This window comes from Wolffia australiana, chromosome 1 (assembly GCF_029677425.1).
Source record: "Wolffia australiana isolate 7733 chromosome 1, ASM2967742v1".
Lineage (NCBI taxonomy): Eukaryota > Viridiplantae > Streptophyta > Magnoliopsida > Alismatales > Araceae > Wolffia > Wolffia australiana.
In genome coordinates, this window is record NC_135835.1 from 624,510 (window position 1) to 642,265 (window position 17,756).

Sequence of the window (17,756 nt, forward strand, 5' to 3'; positions counted from 1 at the left end):
TGTGTACTGGTCAATTTGACCAGGTCTGTGTACAACCCATGTTCAATTTAAGTAAAACCCATGCACTCAAATTTGACGCAGATGGTCGAGGCCAACTACTCTTCCCCTGAACCAGTTGGAAAAATGAATTAGTTGCACACCAAAAATCTGAACATACTGATACTCTATATATGCCCTTTATGTACCATCATTGCCCAACACTCAAATGTTTGACCAAGGGTCTTTTAAATTAATTTAATTTATTTAAATCTTGAAAATTCCCAAAATAACTAAATAATATATTTAATTAGTAGAATATTTTAAAAATAAATAAACATGTGTGCAGTTTTAAATTATTTCGAACTATTTAGCTTTCATTTTACTGAATTTTATTTCTAAAAAATACATAAATATATATATATAAATTTAAAAATGTATTTCTTAAACTGAAAACTGATATCTTTTTACTTGATCAATAGTTAATCAATATTAAGAAAAAATTTATAGATATTGGTTTCGAATTCATAGCCATAAAATAACATATTTAAACCCCAATATTATGGTTTATTATTTTTGCCACTACGCAATGACTTATCCCTCTCTATGGAGCAATACTTTTAATCTATTGACTTATAGTAGTAATCACAAAAAATATGATATTTAGAACAGTAATATAGAAAAATTTACATGTTTATTTCATCAAAATGATCATGTGTGCATGTTATTTAAATTTAAGATATTAATATTTATGTATTATTAAGATATTCCAATGATCCAGCCGTACTTTACGAAGAGGGGTTGCCCGATTCTCTCGCACTCACTATTTGCTGATGATGCCATCTTGTTCCTCAATGGATCTAAAAAATTCATTAAGGAATTTATGAGCGTCCTTACCGCGTACGAGCACACTTTGGGCCAGCTCGTTAACGCCCCGAAGAGTAGCTTTATAGTGGGACCTTCCACCACTATAAGGCGCTCTGAGATACTTCAGCACCATACACGATTCTCACGAGGACGCCTTCCGTTCGATTATCTTGGATGCCCTATCTTTCTTGGCCCCACTCGTCATCACTATTTCGATGCCGTGCTGGGTAAGCTTAGAAAGAAGCTAGAGGGATGGAAACTTCGTTTCCTCTCCCTAGGAGGCCATATCTAACTTATTCGGCATGTCCTCATGAGTATCCCGTTACATACCCTTGCGGTCCATTCACTATCTCTTACCGTTTTCCGCTCTGTAGAACGCATATGTGCGCGTTTTCTATGGTATGGTCACCTTGAGGGAGAGATGCGCCATGATTGGGTTTCTTGGGAGAAAGCATGTCGGCCGACGGAAGAAGGAGGTCTAGGGATCATACGACTTTCGGACGTCCAGGACACGCTTCAAAAGAAGCTTGTATGGCGTATGCGTACCACATCCTCTCCATTGGGGAATTTTATCTTCGTCAAATATGGCGAATGGGCACGTCGCGAGATAGATATTCGGGGATCTAGGAGGTGGCGGGCGTGGCAGCGCCATTGGCTTGAGATGGCTCAAGTCACACGTTGGCATATAGGCCGAGGTGACATCAGCACATGGTATGATACCTGGCATGCTGATGAGCCCCTCGCTTGCCATCCCAAGTTTGTTCCACACTGAGTGAGACTCACGGTGACTCAATTGCTCAGAGGCAATACGTCACACCTCTGGGAGCAACACGGTCTCCCCCTGGACACACTTCCTGAGGTCCAGTCTACACCACTGGACTCGAGTTCTGACTCTGCTATCTGGACACTCACATCTGATGGAGCCTACACGTGCCGCTCTTCTTGGGAACACTTTCGCCCAAAATCTCCTATACAGCGTTGGGGTCGCCGTATCTGGCATCCGGCCATCCTTACGCGAGTCTCCTTTTTCCTTTGGTGATTATTACATCGAGGGCTCCCGACTGACGATCGAGTGATCCGTATAGGGCACTCGCTACCTTCCCACTGCCATTGTTGTCCTTCACTTCACCACACAGAGACCATGGATCACCTTTTCTTTTATAGCGAGGTAGCATTGGCATGCTGGCGCCCAATCACAGATCATTGGCGTCTACTGACCCCGTTCGAGTGTTTTGGCAAGCTCTTTCTCTCGCCAATACACTCTAAACGGCGTCCCATCCTATACATCACCATAGCTTATCTACTATGGGAGATATGGAAAGGGCGAAACTCTTGTCGTTTTGCAGGTACACCCATGCGCGCTGTGGACATCCTACGTCGGCTCAAGTTATGGCTACGCCGTATTCACCGCCTCATCCCCCCTCGAGACGGAAGCTCAGCATTCGCCTGCGAGCTCCTTGGATCCTTAGTGATGCCCGTGACCCATGCCCCTATCCGCACTCAGTACATGATTGTTTATTGGCTCTCACCGCCAGTTGACATCCTCAAATTGGATGTGGATGGCGCGGCCAAGGGGAACCCGGAACCAGCTGGGGGAGGTGGTATCCTTCGGAATCATACAGGGAGTATACTCTTCGCTTTCTCTTATTTTTATGGAGTACAGACTAATACAATACCCGAGGCTATGGCGATACGGGATGGTCTACTCCTCTATGAGGAGCGGAACCTTCACAATATCGTCGCAGAGTCAGACTCACGGCTATTAGTTGATATGCTTAGTACAGGTCCATGTTCCCAGTGGCGCCTCCACCGCATATGGTAGGATATCATGCGGTGTCGTCATCGAACCAAGTGCTTTCGCCATCAGCTACGAGAGGGCAACCAGACCGCTGACGCCCTCGCCAATCACGCGGTACACACAAGGACCCCCTCCTCCGTCTTTCTCTCTTGGCAGACGCCTCCTTCTACAGCTCGGGGATGTTACCGAATCGATAGTCTCGGCCTATCAACCCTCGGCACACGGCGAACCCATGCGACGGCAGGCCCGCGGGATTAGAGAATCGCATGGAACGGTGGAGTTTGAGGAGCGTATTGCACCCGCCCCGACTAGCGCCCCACGCACTTCAGCCCCCGCTTGATGACATGAAGGCAAGGATATCTCCCGACCTACACCGATACCGTCGGGCAGCTCTAGAGGGAAGATGACGACCACACTTCCCTAAGCGCCTGGAAGGTATCAGTTTTGTATCTTTTCTTTTCTTAAACTCTGGGCGTGGACGAGTGGGATCCGAGTGTAATTGGGATATATATACTTGCTCCACGCCTAAAAAACATTGAAAAACACTTCACTTAATAAATAAAAACCTCCGGGGTGGCGTCCAGGGCACGGATGGATCGGTCTACGGGCACAACCCTAGGGTTGGCCGTACCCGGCACCGTGTTTTGCCAATAAATAAAAAAAATATATTCCAATGTTTCCAATTCTTTGGCATATTTAAAAGTATTTCTAACATCATGTTCTAGAAAAAAGTATAAGTCTTAAAATATTTTGCAGATTTATTTAAATACATTTTATGAATTTTTAATGTATTTTGTTGTTTAATTTTTTCATGATTTGAGTTTTCTGAGTATGACCAGTCATTTGGTATGATAAATAATTGGCATTGTCAGTTATTGTTAGACGACAATGGTTTTCAAAATAAAAGACCCCACTGAATATGATTTTTTTCTTAAAAAATATGTAACTGATGAAAAAATGGACTTAAGTAATAATAAATACGATATAACGTGTAGGAAAAGTCACTGTGGAATAAAATCATCAATTTAACTTGAAATAAATGCAATTAATGTTTCTGAATGTGCCTCAATATTTTGAGAAACACAATTTGATGAACAGAAATTTTTATTATATAATTCTAAATTACATTTTACTTTATTTTTTTTGTACATGTACCTGGTGGAACATGATTGGAAGGAACACGTTAAAATGGATTTATGCACTAATGATTGACACTTTTGGAGACTTCAGGGACACGTATCAGTAGCAAATAGAAATCACAGATTATTGTGTCAACGATTGGCACCATTTTATTACATTTAAAGTGTGGATTCCAACCCAAATGCTTGGGAGGAATCTATGGATTATGTTCCCACACTACCAATTATGCGGTGGATTCAGGAGAATAACAAAATATAAAATAATAAGTGGTCAAGAGATCTCCAAATTTAGGACACGATACCAATTGGAATTTTAAGCTGAAATTTTGAGGATGGCTTTGTATTTATCTCCTCTATCCCCTCATGGTCTCAGATCTATAGTAGACCCTCGATCAATGAAATAAATGCACTTTTGGATTTTGTTCAAAATTAAGTTTTTATAAGAGATTTTGTCATGCAAAATCCTGTTTGGGTCCATTCTTGATCTTCAAGAATGAAAGATTGAAGGAGTGATGAATTCGATAAAGACATGTCAAGAAAAAAAAACACCACTCGGCCAGTTGAGCACATGACAATGTGGTTTGTATGATCTTCACTCTTTTATAGTGTTTTATTCATCTTGGTCCCCAGGTTATCTTCCGCGAGGATAGCCTAGATCCTCACCTTTTCATACGCCACCACAAACTTTATCACTTCTCCACAAGTATCCTCCATCCATTTCTGCCATTACCACCGACACTTATCTTCATTTCTTGCCTCAATCCACTACTTGCCAATGTGTTTTGGTGTCATTTCCACCACAATCAGCAATGTAAACCTCACTCCTTTCCAGTCATTATCTACATCGCGCACTATCATGACAATACATCGTGAGGAGGCCAACAAAAGCACCAACTTAGAATTTATTAGTTTTCTTGCTAGAAAATTTTATAAAATTTTCCACTTATTAAATTAAATTTCCAAAAATTAGTTCATTATAAAAAATATATTCTTATTATTGTTTATGGATATTATGTGGTTGTCAAGCCAATCACACTACCATGTTTATTTAAGTTCATTGAATAAAACATTTGTGTTCATTATCATTCTGTGTGATGTTTATAATGAAGTCCATGAGTACATGCAATGGTCACTAGTCTTTAAACATGTATTCTAAATATTTATATGGATAGTCGAGACAAACATCGGATTATTTGGATATAATAGCACTAGCTGATCCTACTTATATGATAATTATAGTTGATCCTATGGCTATTTGTGTGGGGACACTAAGGACAGATAGTAGGTGCTCTTCGGAGAAAGATTTCACAAACTTAATATGTACGAATCCCTGAATGGTATTATACCTAAATGTCAATCAATTTGATTCACATCACAGTAGTATAAATGAGACACCAAGGACATCACGTGAGTAGACAACTACGTTTTGACTATGACTTATGAGCCTCTAATTATGGGATTCAAATAATTAATAGATCAGATGTAGTGAGAATTTTACGGAAATGATTTATTGGTCAAGAGGGGATCATGCACCCTCAGTATAAGAGGAGGTTGACCCAAGGAAGATGATGCAGAAAACAATATTTGGCCAAGGTAGCGAGGATATTGGAAAAGGAGTTCTCCAATCATCCCGGTTACGCATCAGTACTAATCGAATGACGGATTAGGGTTTGACGATAAACCATATCCTAAGTCATTCGAGAGTCTTGCGCGGATGATGGGTTATACATATACATTAATAGATGACGGTAAAGGTTCCATGAGAGAGTTTGAGAATCACTCGGTATCTTCTAGAGCACAAGGTGTAGCTTGGCACCCCACGGTCTGGAAACTTAACCTATTGATTGGGTTAAATCGATCCTTATTTAATTAATCTATATGTTGATATAGTTCATTAATAAGGTTGGCCAACAAATGTTATTGGGCCACTTAAGTTATTTACTAGAATAATACATGAGCCTTGAGGGTCACACGCACAAGGTTATAAGGGCATTGGTGGATATATTTTACTTTGTAGTGTCTTTAAGAAAAAACCTCAAGTGAAATATAAAGAGGGAAAGGGGTCTCATTTTAAGCACCCATGCAAGCCTGATTTGGGAGACCCTCTCTTTCTCCATTCTCTTCTCCACTCATCTAGGGGAGAGTGTCTTCATGGTGAGGATATCTTCTAGATTTTCAGAGTCAAAGAAGAAGACATGGAGATCCAAGCGTCGAGTGATCGCGTGGATACTTCTAGGGGCCGGACGCATGAACGGCTTCTGAACGATCTCAGAGCAACAAGGTCAAGGGTCGAACAAGTTCCCGAAAAGATACATTCAATATTTCATTTTAAAAATCGATTGTGAATCGATCGAAACACTTCGGCATCCATGGAAACATGTTTTCCATGGACTAATTCTTGATAATATGAGTAAACCAAAAAACCACTTTGTAAATACCTGCTCTATGTGAATTCAACCTCTACTCATTTTTGTTCATAATGAAAATTATAATTCTTGTTTCATGAAACATAAACCTTTAATGGCATATTTAACCTTAAGTTATAGTTCATATGATACACTAAGTGCATGTGCATGTTAGCTCTAGGACTAGGAGAGTATCTGGAAAAACATCATGAGGTGTCACATGTGGTTAACCAGCATACATCATCAGCTTGTGTGAGGAAAGCAAAAAAACGACGCATTCTCCAAACATGTAACCAGTTCTCAAACTCACACCGTTATTTCATCTTTGTAATATCGGCCAACAAAAGCGTGTGACTGTGTTTGCCATCCTCTTGATTGCCTTGTCATGCCGACCATCCATGTACGGTACACGGGCATGCCCCGAATGCTCACGCCAAAGCTAAAATTGAGTAGGAATGAACATTGATGGTGTAAGTCAATTGTCATCCAGCTCAAGTGCCTAGAACACCACAGAGCTATCACATAAAGGTCCTTAAATATGGTATTGATAGTGTCTCTCCCTTCATTACTCAGCGGTTGGACAAGGGAACAAGGAATCGCTTCATCCACATGTATGAGGTAAGTTATACCACGGTTGGGCATCCTGGAATGCATTTCCTCATTATCCCATTCTTGGACGACTGGGTTCCTAGAAGCCCTGTACTCACCATAAATAAAATATCCCAAGGACCATCATAAATAAAAAAAACCCCAGGACCACTGAACAAGTAGATCTGTCAAGGACCACAGAATATTAATTTAAAATAATATTCAATATATACTACATAATCTCTCTAGAATATCAATATACAAATTATTATGTTTGTTACTGTCATGCCTTAATTAGGTACTAATTATTTTATACATTTAATTAGCTAAAAATAGAACAAAGTATACATTTTTTAATTACACAGATTCTTAGCTATACCTCTATTTGGAACCAATTTTACATTCTCAGTGAAAAATTAATAATATTCATCTACATAGCTCAACTGGAATATTTATTAATATTTGGGACAAATTATGGTTAGTCAAAAAAAAATATTTTACTATTTGGTTTATCATTCCAATCATTTCCTGTAATTCATCACATTCATACCTCAGTTAACTTTTTACCTTTTCTTAACCATTGAGCTAATAAAACAATCATTTAAACCAGTCTAAAAAATTTTCAATACCATAGATATTGCTTGTTCAGAACTACTTAGCATCATATTTTTTAATTAACATTACTGAACGAATCAAAATATGCGTTGATATTGCCATGCTCGATTATTTCTACAATTGGACTAACGGGCTCGATTAATGAGAGAAAAAGAGTGGAAAAGAAACCAAGTGTGGCTGAATGGGCATACGGGAAAAACAACTGTGTAGAGGTAAACCAGACCAAACCTGCCAGCCTAGATGTGATCTAAGGTCTGCCCCAAACCTTGACCTGTCCTCTCGGATAGACCCATGGGACAATTCAACTGACCCTAGGGCCATCCCATCTGTGACCCATCTCTATATTAAACACAAAAGAGTCAAAGCACATACTGTTTGAAAATGCTTCCATCCGGACATGACACTAATCCCTCGTCTTGAATGAGGGCAGGTTTCCCTCGTGTTGTTCCTCCATGAAGAGAAGTCCTCACTTTTTATCCCTCCGCCCTAAGAGTAGATCCAGTCAAACATACTCTACACGCAAGCAGGGGAGGTACTGAGCCTTCTCTGACACCCACGGCGAAGACTGAAGAACGTGGCTGCATGGGAAGCGACGACCACGCCGACTACTAATATAATACATCTTACAGTCCAAAAACCCTCTTTTCACTCTACCAAGGAAAGAAGACAGTTAAAAAAGCCTAAAGGCGATACTTACAAGCGTTTCAGCAGCGGGGGAGGTCCGAAGGAGGAGGGGGGAGCCGGGAAGACGGCGTTGGGCCGTCCGCCACCTCAAACGCCATAGCCATTCCCCACGAAGAGTGCACGTCGAGGTGGCAGTGCATCAGCCATATCCCTGTCCAATTCACTATCAGCTCGGCCCTATCTCTCATTCAACGGAGAACGATAACGCGCGAGTTCTGCGAGAAATAACGCTTACCGGGGTTATCGGCGACGAAACGGATGACGGCCCAGCCTCCGGGGGGGACGGCGACGGTGTTCCTCACCGGAGGGTTCACCAGGTTGAGCTTCTTCGCCGCCTGGGCCGCGTCGTAGGTGCCGAAGCCCTGCGCCAGCACGAACAAGTCGTAGCCGTGAAGATGAATAGGGTGGCTCTGCAGCGCCAGCAACGACGTCTTCTGCAGCACCACCTCCACGGTGGAGTTGTACTTGAGCTTCTTCACCCTCGTCTCCCGCTTGGTGCGCGCGAGCGCGAGGTTGTAAGTCAAGTCCGGGCTCGCGTAGTCGAACTCTCTCGGCGGCCGGTCGGGGAAGTCCGCCGTGTACACGCCCTCGGCGCCGCGGTACCTCGCCTCGAGCAGCGACGTCTCCGAGGGCAGCTTCAAGGAGACGTTGTTCATGCTCCCCGCAAGGCTCTCGCCGAGAATCCCCCCGCAGAGATGGCCGTCGGCGCAGGGGACGAGCCCGAGCCCGAAGGCCACGAGCATCTTCTCGTGGACCGCGGTCGGGACCGGCCTGGACCCGTTGAGCCCGGTCAGGGCCGCGTAGAACCGGAACGCGGCGGCGGTGTCGTTGAACCGGGGGAGCGCCGCCGCGACCGGCCGAGCCGACGGCGGCGCCGCCTCGTACTTGACCAGCCCGGTGGCGACGGTGGCGTCGAAGTCCACCCCCCCCGCGCTCTCATAGGGAAGCGCCGCCATGTAATAGCTCCCCGGCGCCGCGTCCGCCGCCAGGAGAGCGTCCACGGTCTGCCCCGGCGCGACGACGACGAGGTCGGTGACGTACGCGTTGACGTAGTTGGCGTCGACGGCGACGACGGTGAAGCGGTGGCCGGCGATCTTGAAGAAGAGCTGGTTATTAAGCGCCGCATTGATTATTCGGAGCAGGTAGAGCTTCCCGGGCGCCACCGTCAGTTGGTACATATCTGCGGAGGAAAAAAACTTACTGTCGGGGAGCGGTAAACGACATGAAAGAAGTTAAAGCGGGACCCCCGCTGGCCCGCCATTACCGGAGCAAGGATAGTTATCGCCGAGCTTGCCGTTAATGGTGAAGGCGTCGGAGATGTTGGGCAGCCCGCCGGAGAGCTGCGCGGCCCTGTCCACCGCCACCACGTCGGCGTTCCACCACTCGCCGAGGAGGATGGGGACTTCGGACCAGGGCGCCGGGAAGGGGTCCGGTCGGGCGGGCCGGACGATGAGCGCGCCGTAGACGGTGGCGCGGAGCCAGGACGCGTGGGCGTGCCACCACAGCGTGCCGCGCTGCCCGACCAGGTCGAACCGGTAGGTGTAGCTCTGGCCGGGTCGGATCGGGCACTGGGTCACGTACGCCGGTCCGTCGGCCCAGGCGCTGCCCCGCTGGAAAACGCCGTGCCTGCGCGCGGAAGAGAGAGTTTTAGTCAATCTCCGCCGTCGGTTCAAGCCTCCGGAGGGCCGTTTCTTGCCAGTGAACGGTCAGATTGTGGGGGGACTGGTTGAGGACGTGGACGACGACGGTGTCGCCCTCGAACGCGTGTATCGTCGGCCCCGGCAAGCTCCCGTTGACGACGACGACCGCTCTCTCCTCGCAGAGCCGCCGGACGACGAGTTCCCCCACCTGCAGACGGCGGCGAGAGAGGTCAGGCCACGGCGGTTTCCGCCGTGCGGCGGCGGCGGCGGAGCTCACCGAGAAGGTCCGCTCTACGACGGCGGCGAGCGCGGCGGAGAAGACGACGAAGACACAGACGAGCGCGAAAAGACTTGTCCTCCGGCTTGCCATTTCCTCAGACAGAAGAGAAAGCTGCCGCGGTGTGAGTTATACGCCGTGGAGGAAGTTAGCTGGGGAGGAGTGAATGAGTTTGACCGACGCCCCCCCCCCTGAGAATAGACCAGTTGACCGATCCGGACCCTCGACTTTGACTTATGCTGGATTAATGTCTAATAAATGTTGACGGAGATCGTTGACCAGGGTGCGGTCCATGGCCCAGTGGGCCTGCCATTTATGACAAAATCTAGCTGCCGTGTGGGTATAAAGATAATAGTTTAAAGTGCGAGGTGGGAAGGTAAAAGGCCAGGTTTCTCGAACGTCTGCCCTACCGAGACGAGTGTCTTTGCGGTTAGGCGGGTACTCGGGCTTAAGAGAGAGAGAGAAGTGGAGAGTGAGGGGAGGGAGAAGGCGGGAGAGAAGGGGGAATGGAGATGGCGGTGGAGGAGCAGATGGAGTCGGAGAAGGCGGAGGAGGGCGGCGGCGGCGGAGGCGGCGGCGGTGGCGGTGGCGGTGGGTCGTGCGCGTCGTCGGCGGGGGGAGAGGAAGGAGAAGGGGTGGGAAATGGAAGAGGGTTGGGGGAGGACAGAGTGAAGGGGCCGTGGTCGCCGGAGGAAGATCTCGTGCTATGTCGCCTGGTTGGGAAGTTCGGGGCCAGGAACTGGAGCCTTATTGCCCGGGGGATTCCGGGGCGAACCGGGAAATCCTGTCGTTTGCGGTGGTGCAATCAGCTCGACCCCGCGGTTAAGCGAGAGCCTTTCTCTGGTATTTTCTCCCCCAGATTTTTTTGGTGATTTCCGCTGAAGTTTTTCGTTTTGTTTTCCGACTTTTCTTTGGTTTCTGATTTGGGGAGGATGTAGAGAGAGAGATTGAGGGGTTTCGCTTGTTTTTTTTTGATGTTGAGTTCAAGTTTGCCGGCTTCCCTTGGTTCTTGTTGTTGATTATCATTCGTACTCGGTTTTTGGGAAAATGTACCGTGCAGCCGTAGTCTGGATTTGAGTTTTTTCCGTTCTTTGATTCGAAATCGCGGAGTCCTATTTGAAAATTTATTATTCTTAGAGGAGGATCACGAAATCAGTCGGGCTGTTCGCTGAAACGTTGATTGATCCATATATTTCGTTTTTGTGTAATTATATATTCATCGAACATGATACATATTCGTGTGATTTACTGCTTATGTCATCTTCCAGGAAAGTGTTTCGAAATTTTATTATTTTACCGACTCGTTTATGATGCCGTGTGCTCTCCTGAGAAAAAGCTTTAAAATTTTCTTTTTGGAAGCTTGTTCTCCTAACATTCAGGAACACTAGCGTCACAGATTAAAACCAAAGTTTCAAGTCGTCCGAAATAATCGGATCCAAATACTGGGGATCCTCGAATTACGTTTTGCTTGGAAAAACACGAATTGCTTTTTAATGTTTGATGCATGAATTCCGTCAGAATAACATGCAAATTGATGGAAACTAATGATAATTTTCATCCATCTTGATCATGATCAGAGGAAGAGGACCGGATCATCGTCGCCGCCCACGCCATCCACGGGAACAAGTGGGCCTCAATTGCGAGGTTACTGGAAGGGAGAACAGACAACGCAATCAAGAACCACTGGAACTCCACCCTGAAGCGGCGCTGCCTCGATGCCGGCCCGCCCGGAGACGAGGCGAGAGTGGTGTCCTCAGACGACGGCCCCTCTCTTGGCGAAGCCAGTTCCCTCAGATCATGCAACCGGTCTGAAGACAAGGGCCAGGTCATCGACGACCGGTCGCCGCCGGTGGAGAAGGAGAAGCCCATCCTGATCCGTCCCGTCGCAAGAGTCAGCGCCTTCAGCCCCTACACTCCGTCGCCGGGCAGCTCCCAGCCAATGAGACCCTGCCACCTGGACGACTGTGACCTGGTCAACAGCCCGCCGCGCGTCCTTCCCTCCTGCGGCCACGGCTGCTGCGGGCGAGGAGATCGCGGCGGCGGCGGCGGGGCTGGCGGAGGGTCACTGCTGGGCGCCGAGTTTGTGGAGTATGCCGAGGAAGCTGTGGTCTCTGGGCTTGAAATGGCAGCCATTGCCAGAGATCTGAGCGACGCCGCCTGGATCAGAAGCGGGTTGACTCAGGAGCTGACGGTGGCCCCCGGGCTCTGGTCCAGCCAATGAAATCTGGACACCTGGCGGCTGAACACACGACCTTGACTTTGGTCTAGTCAACCGGGTCTTACGTTTCAGTCTCTTACATTTCCCGCTGATTTGGGCCAGTTTTGGACGCGGCACGCCGGCAGCATAGAATAAAATGGAATTATTAGCGGTATTTAAAATGCCCCTGGAAGGATAAATTAAATTTTATAAATTCTCCGATGATTGGCAAATGATAATATTCAATAAGAGCCTCCAAAGAAGAATTTTGTGAAGAAACCCAAAGCTGAATTCAATGGGGATAAACTGCAATTAATGATCGCCAGGAATACTTCAATTTCCCTGCTACCTCTCTCTCTCTATCTCTCTATGGGCGGGCGAGGGGGAGGAGAGAATATAGAAGAGAAGAGGAAGGGCAAAGAGGAGGAAAGCGTGGAGATATTCTCGTAGCTGTGCGGACTATCGGTTGTAGTTCTCCCTACTGTCTCGGCATTCATCAATCGATCGCCCTGGGTTTAGGGTTTTCTATTGTTCTCCTTCGATCTCTGCCTCAAAGGCCATAGCTTTTTCTCCTGCAGCGTCTTTGCTGTTCTCTACGCTCGCCAATGGCCGCGAAACCGGAGAGTCCTTCGGTGGGGGAAGATGGCGAAGCAGGAGTTCATCGGCATTCAGAGCACGACGAAACCGACGGCGGCGATTCCTTCTCGGACGGCGAAGCTCAGTCATGGCACTCGGCATATCACTCGCGGCGCCTATCGAACGCGTCGTCGTTGTCCGATAACGAGGCGTCCGGCGGCGATGAACCGTGGAGAGGGTCGGACGGCTCTCCTGAGATCGATCTGGAACGAGGGGGAATCGGCGATTTTGAAGCCAAGATCGCGAAATCCGACAAGGATTGCCGGATTTGTCATCTCAGCCTTGTTGGGGGCGTCCAGGAATGCGGAATCGCCATTGAATTGGGCTGTTCTTGCAAGGACGATCTAGCCGCCGCCCACAGGCAGTGCGCCGAAACCTGGTTCAAGATCAAAGGGAACAGGTAATCGGACTACCCTCTTCTTCTTCTTCGTTCAGCACGGGAAGATTTGATAGAACTCTGGTTTGGGGCAGAATTTGCGAGGTGTGCGGGGCGGTGGCGAAGAACGTGGTGGGGGGTGGGGATTCAGAGACGGCGGAGCAGTGGCAGGAAGGCGGCGGCGCCGCCACGCCGCCGCCGGGGCCGCCGGCGGAGCCGGCGCAGAGCTTCTGGCAAAGCCACCGGCTGCTCAACTTGCTGCTGGCCTGCCTGGTGCTTGCGCTATTCGTCTCGTGGCTGTTCCACTTCAACGTACCCGGCTAACCACGCCCATATCTTACTTACCTTCTTCTTCCTTGCAAGTTTTCAATGTCCGTAATGAAAGAAAGAGAAGAGAATCGAATCGCAGAGCTATACAGTTCCTCGGGACTCGAACTTCGCGCCGTCCCTGAGAATTTCCATGGCGTCCTTGGCCATGTCGAGGGTGAGCAAGGCGGCAGCTTGGAGGTAGAAGGCGGTGGGCCACTCCGGCGAGATCACCTGAGCCTGCATCGCGTCGGCGAGCGCCGCGTGTTGCTGGTTCGTCATCAGATGGCACAGGCAGCGCCGGGCCAGCACCGTCGGCGACACCATCGTCCCCCCTTCGATGAACTGATAGAACCAACCAGCGAATCAACACTAGACATGGTTGTTCTGTTCTGTATATTCCAAACGAACAAAAAATTCGCACTAAAGAACCAGAACAAAAAATTCGCACTAAAGAACCGCACAGGGCCTTGTTCTTTGTACTGTTCTTTTAAAAAAGAACAGAACAAAATTCGCACATTCGAATCAACACTAGAACCAACCAATGAATCAACACTAGACATGGTTGTTCTGTTCTGTTCTTTTTTTTTCAGAAACGAACCAAATTTGCACAAAGCGAACAAAAGAACCGCACACGGGTATGTGCGATGTTCTGTTCGAATTCGTTCTTGTTCTGTTTGAATTCGTTTTCGTTCGCACAAATTCGTACCAAAAGAACAGTACGACCACGTCTAAGTTCAACACACACCACTCCTAAATTTCTTCTAAACTAGAGTCGGGAGGGCACCTGGGTGTAAGACTCGACGGCGGCGGCGAAGTCCTTATTCCTGAAGGCCGAGTCACCGCGTTTCTTGGAGTTGAGCGTTTCCTGCATCTGGTTCGTCCACACTTGGAAGGATAGCTGCGTCGTTTACGATGTGAAAGTTAGTTTTGTTCTCAAGGGGTCGAGAATCGAAATGGGTGTGAAGAGAGAACCTCGTTGGCCACGCCTTCGTCATCCTTGTAGCCGGCTTTCTCGAGCATCTCGTGGACGGCGGTGAGGTCCAGACGGAAGCAGGCTTCTCCGAGAGGAGAGAGCGCAGGAGGAAGAGGGGAGGAGTCTTGGTCTGGGGGCTGCGGGGAGATGTCCATTAGAACGCTGGAGGGGACCTGCATGGCGAGAGAAGGGTAAGGAAGGAAGGAAGAGAAGACGGGCTTCGAGCCGGGGTAGAAGACAACCTCTGTGTCTTTCTGGAGCGCGGCGAGGGCGGTGACGAGGGACCTGGCGTTGGGCCGCTCGCGCGGCTCGAGCTGAAGGCAGCGGGAGGCCAGGCGGACTAGCTCGGTGCCTTCGTCGTTGGAGAAGTGGCCCTCCAAGCAGGAATCCACCAGCACCGGAAAGTTCTTGTCGCGGATGAGGTCCAGCGCCTGTTCACCGTCAGGAAAAAGAATTGGATATTCACGAGAACGATCCATGATTTATAGGGAGATACAGATTGATATGTAACTAGATGGATAGTTGGAGAGAGATAAGTAAAAGTTGAGATAGAAGACTGATATCTAGATAGAAGGATAGATCGATAGAGAGATGAAGATTGATAGGGATACAAATATAGAGAAAGATGGGATAGATAGGTAAATGGATAGAGAGAAAGAGATTTATAGATAGATAGATAGACAGGAATATGAAGATAAAGATAGACATGTAAAGTCCGGTTTCATATTGGTTTAGAAGAGGGTAATGGGGGACATTCTGGTCGTGCAGTGCACTTATGGTCCATAATTTTAGTAGCATGGGGTGATCTTCCGTATTTTCTTAAAAAAGAAGAAGATATAGAGAGAGGAAGAGATAGAAGGACAGATAGATATATGTACAAAGAAATCGTCAAATATTTTTAGTTAGCGAGATAGAGATAGTCAGAAAGTAAAGACAGACAGAGAGAGAGAGAGAGGTTGATAGATAAATAGATAGAGATAGAGATAGATGAACAGAGAGCCAGGAAGAAATCCATAAATAGATACAGAGAGAGAGGAGATAATGACAGATGGCAATAGACAGAAATATAAAAGGAGAAGAAAAATGCTGAAGTGGTGGGATTTCGGTAGGGAAAGTGTACGTGGCTCGGTGGAATGTGTTTTCCGGTGAGGAGATCCAGCAAGAGAGTACCAAAGCTGTATATCACGCTCTCCGGAGTCACCCTACCTGCGAAGAACGCGGCAAACAACAGGAAGATTTTTCACAAAAAAGTAATATGATCATTTTTTAAAAAACTTTCTCCTCTACTCTGATAAGTGATAAGAACCCATCGACCCATGCTGTCAATCACCTGTGCTGAGGTACTCCGGCGGCGTAAAGGCCAAGTTAGTGCTGTAGCTCTTCCCATCCCTGCTGTTCTTCATCAGACCAAAACAGGAGAGCCGAGGATTGCCGTCCTGTTCAGACAGTAAGAAGTGTACTTGAGAGAGAAAGAAAGACAGAGAGACGAAGTGAATAAAGGCGCGAATCTAGGAGTTTCCGAGCAGAAGCAATGAAGATGAATGTTACAAAGTCAATGAAGATGAAGATTAGAGGTGAGCTAGGGAAGTTGACTTTGACTTTGGGCGACCTGGTCGAAGAGAACTCTGTACGTATTGAGATCGTGGTACAGTGCCCGCCCTTTGCCGCTGCAGTACTCCAGCGCCTGCGCCAGATGCAGCGCGACCCTAATCCTCATCGCCCACCTCATCGGCTGCGTCTCCCCTGCCAATGTACAAGTTAGATCGATCGCCCTTCAATTTTTTGTTGTTTTTTCTGGGATTCTGGATCCAACCCGGATATTCTAATGACAGAAAGACATCATCTTGGCAAAAAAAACCTTGATCCGGAGGCGGAATTAGAAGATTACGAGCTATACTGGATGTGTTCGCCATAGATTAGATCTCCCTTCAATTTTTTGTGGGTTTTTTAAGGATCCTGGATTCAACCCAGAAATTCTAATGACAGAAAGACTCGATCTTTGGGAAGAAACCGAGATTTCGGACGCACAGTGGAAGAGGTGCCTGGCGAGGGTTTCGTGGGGCATGAACTCGGCGACGAGGAGGCGCTCGTCTCCTTCGCAGCAGCAGCCGATCAGGTTGGCCAGCCGGTCACTGCGGAGGCGACCCACATCTCTCGCTTCCTCCTGCCATGGATAAAACCAGGAAATCAGCGATTTGCACGAAGAAGAAGAAGAGAGAACGAGAGAGAGAGGAGGAAGAACGGACGAGGAATTGACGGGCGTCGGGCCAGGCGGACTTGTTGAAGCGCTTGACGGCGATCGTGGCGACGGGGCCGTCGGCGAGGCGGCCGCGGAAGACGACGTTGGGGGCCTTCTCGCCGTGCTCGGATACGATCTTCTCGGAAGAGAAGTTAGCCGTGGCGACGCGCAGCTCGGCGAGGCCATACTCCTTAAACGCCGGCACGGCGGCGCCCGGGTCGGCCTCCGCCGTCGCATCCGCTGCAGACCCGCCATTAAATTGAGGGAGAAGAAGGGAAGAAACGGGTAGAGAGTGTGAGAGTACCTCCTTGGCCGGGCTGCTCGGCGGCGGTGGAGTTTTTGCAGGAGTTGCAGCACCAGCTGGGGCGGTACTTGGAGCAGCGCCCGCCCATGGCGGAGAACAGAGGGCAGGGCTTCGCTGGGCAAGCGGGGATTCGAAAGAGAAGGTTTGGAGGGAGGAGGGGATATATCACGTCATGGAGGCGGCGCTCCCAAAGGGGATCGCGCGTCTGGCTGGCGTCGATGGGAGGGGGGAATAGCCGCTGCTGCAGTGACAGTGGGTGCAGCGAGCAGTAGTCCCGAGGGGGAGGGGAGGGGAGGGGAGAGCGAGAAAGAGAAGGGCCTCGTGGGGGTAATCGAGGGTCCGCAATCAAGACGACCCAGAAGGGGTGGATGTTCTCTCCATCTGTAGGCATCCCAAAGGGCCCCCCCTCCTCTTACTCTCTCTCTCTCTCCCTCCTTTCTCTCTCTATCTGTCTGTCTTTCTATCTCTCTCTCTCTCCCTCCTCTCTCTATCTGGTCTTTCTATTTCTCTCTCTCTCCCTCCCTCTATTTTTCTATCTGTCTGTCTTCTATCTCTCTCTCTCCCCTCCTCTCTCTATCCGTCTGTCTTTCTATCTCTCTCTCTCCCCTCCTCTCTCTATCCGTCTGTCTTTCTATCTCTCTCTCTCCCCTCCTCTCTCTATCCGTCTGTCTTTCTATCTCTCTCTCTCCCTCCTCTCTCTCTCCGTCTGTCTTTCTCTCTCTCTCTCTCCCTC

The 17,756-nt window shown here is 48.2% G+C and overlaps 4 protein-coding genes across 5 annotated transcripts; 2 read left to right on the forward strand and 2 right to left on the reverse strand.

The window, feature by feature from the left end:
- Positions 1-7,713: 7,713 nt before the first annotated feature.
- LOC144700282 (laccase-7-like) lies at positions 7,714-10,091 on the reverse strand. Its single transcript, XM_078571781.1, has 4 exons — positions 9,769-10,091; positions 9,337-9,698; positions 8,308-9,252; positions 7,714-8,223 (listed from the first exon to the last, which is right to left on the reverse strand). The coding sequence occupies exons 1-4, from the start codon at positions 10,080-10,082 to the stop codon at positions 8,093-8,095; spliced, it is 1,752 nt and encodes a 583-aa protein (XP_078427907.1). The 5' UTR covers positions 10,083-10,091; the 3' UTR covers positions 7,714-8,092.
- A 389-nt stretch (positions 10,092-10,480) lies between these two features.
- On the forward strand, positions 10,481-12,419 carry LOC144700289 (transcription factor MYB1-like). Its single transcript, XM_078571793.1, has 2 exons — positions 10,481-10,832; positions 11,567-12,419. Exons 1-2 carry the CDS (start codon positions 10,496-10,498, stop codon positions 12,208-12,210), a joined length of 981 nt encoding a protein of 326 aa, XP_078427919.1. The 5' UTR covers positions 10,481-10,495; the 3' UTR covers positions 12,211-12,419.
- Positions 12,420-12,533: 114 nt separating this feature from the next.
- On the forward strand, positions 12,534-13,553 carry LOC144700298 (uncharacterized). The gene is made up of 2 exons (XM_078571805.1): positions 12,534-13,222; positions 13,294-13,553. Exons 1-2 carry the CDS (start codon positions 12,792-12,794, stop codon positions 13,520-13,522), a joined length of 660 nt encoding a protein of 219 aa, XP_078427931.1. The 5' UTR covers positions 12,534-12,791; the 3' UTR covers positions 13,523-13,553.
- On the reverse strand, positions 13,536-17,375 carry LOC144700273 (serine/threonine-protein kinase BSK5-like). 2 transcript variants are annotated; one of them, XM_078571767.1, is made up of 10 exons: positions 17,024-17,368; positions 16,727-16,959; positions 16,509-16,644; positions 16,090-16,223; positions 15,811-15,916; positions 15,601-15,686; positions 14,723-14,911; positions 14,480-14,653; positions 14,292-14,405; positions 13,536-13,849 (listed from the first exon to the last, which is right to left on the reverse strand). In XM_078571767.1, exons 1-10 carry the CDS (start codon positions 17,109-17,111, stop codon positions 13,610-13,612), a joined length of 1,500 nt encoding a protein of 499 aa, XP_078427893.1. In that variant the 5' UTR covers positions 17,112-17,368; the 3' UTR covers positions 13,536-13,609. The 2 variants fall into 2 exon arrangements, with proteins under 2 accessions (XP_078427893.1, XP_078427883.1); XM_078571757.1 differs by having other exon boundaries at positions 14,480-14,911; positions 17,024-17,375.
- Positions 17,376-17,756: the final 381 nt, after the last annotated feature.

Coding starts and splice junctions, on each gene's coding strand:
- LOC144700273 (XM_078571757.1), bottom strand. CDS start 17,111: ATGGGCGGGCGCTGCTCCAAGTACCGCCCCAGCTGGTGCTGCAACTCC. Junction 15,917..16,089: donor ACAGAGTTCTCTTCGACCAG/GTCGCCCAAAGT, acceptor CTGTCTGAACAG/GACGGCAATCCTCGGCTCTC. Junction 14,406..14,479: donor ACGAAGGCGTGGCCAACGAG/GTTCTCTCTTCA, acceptor TAAACGACGCAG/CTATCCTTCCAAGTGTGGAC.
- LOC144700298 (XM_078571805.1), top strand. CDS start 12,792: ATGGCCGCGAAACCGGAGAGTCCTTCGGTGGGGGAAGATGGCGAAGCA. Junction 13,223..13,293: donor TTCAAGATCAAAGGGAACAG/GTAATCGGACTA, acceptor GGTTTGGGGCAG/AATTTGCGAGGTGTGCGGGG.
- LOC144700289 (XM_078571793.1), top strand. CDS start 10,496: ATGGAGATGGCGGTGGAGGAGCAGATGGAGTCGGAGAAGGCGGAGGAG. Junction 10,833..11,566: donor TAAGCGAGAGCCTTTCTCTG/GTATTTTCTCCC, acceptor GATCATGATCAG/AGGAAGAGGACCGGATCATC.
- LOC144700282 (XM_078571781.1), bottom strand. CDS start 10,082: ATGGCAAGCCGGAGGACAAGTCTTTTCGCGCTCGTCTGTGTCTTCGTC. Junction 9,253..9,336: donor CGATAACTATCCTTGCTCCG/GTAATGGCGGGC, acceptor TTTCCTCCGCAG/ATATGTACCAACTGACGGTG. Junction 8,224..8,307: donor TTTCGTCGCCGATAACCCCG/GTAAGCGTTATT, acceptor TGAATTGGACAG/GGATATGGCTGATGCACTGC.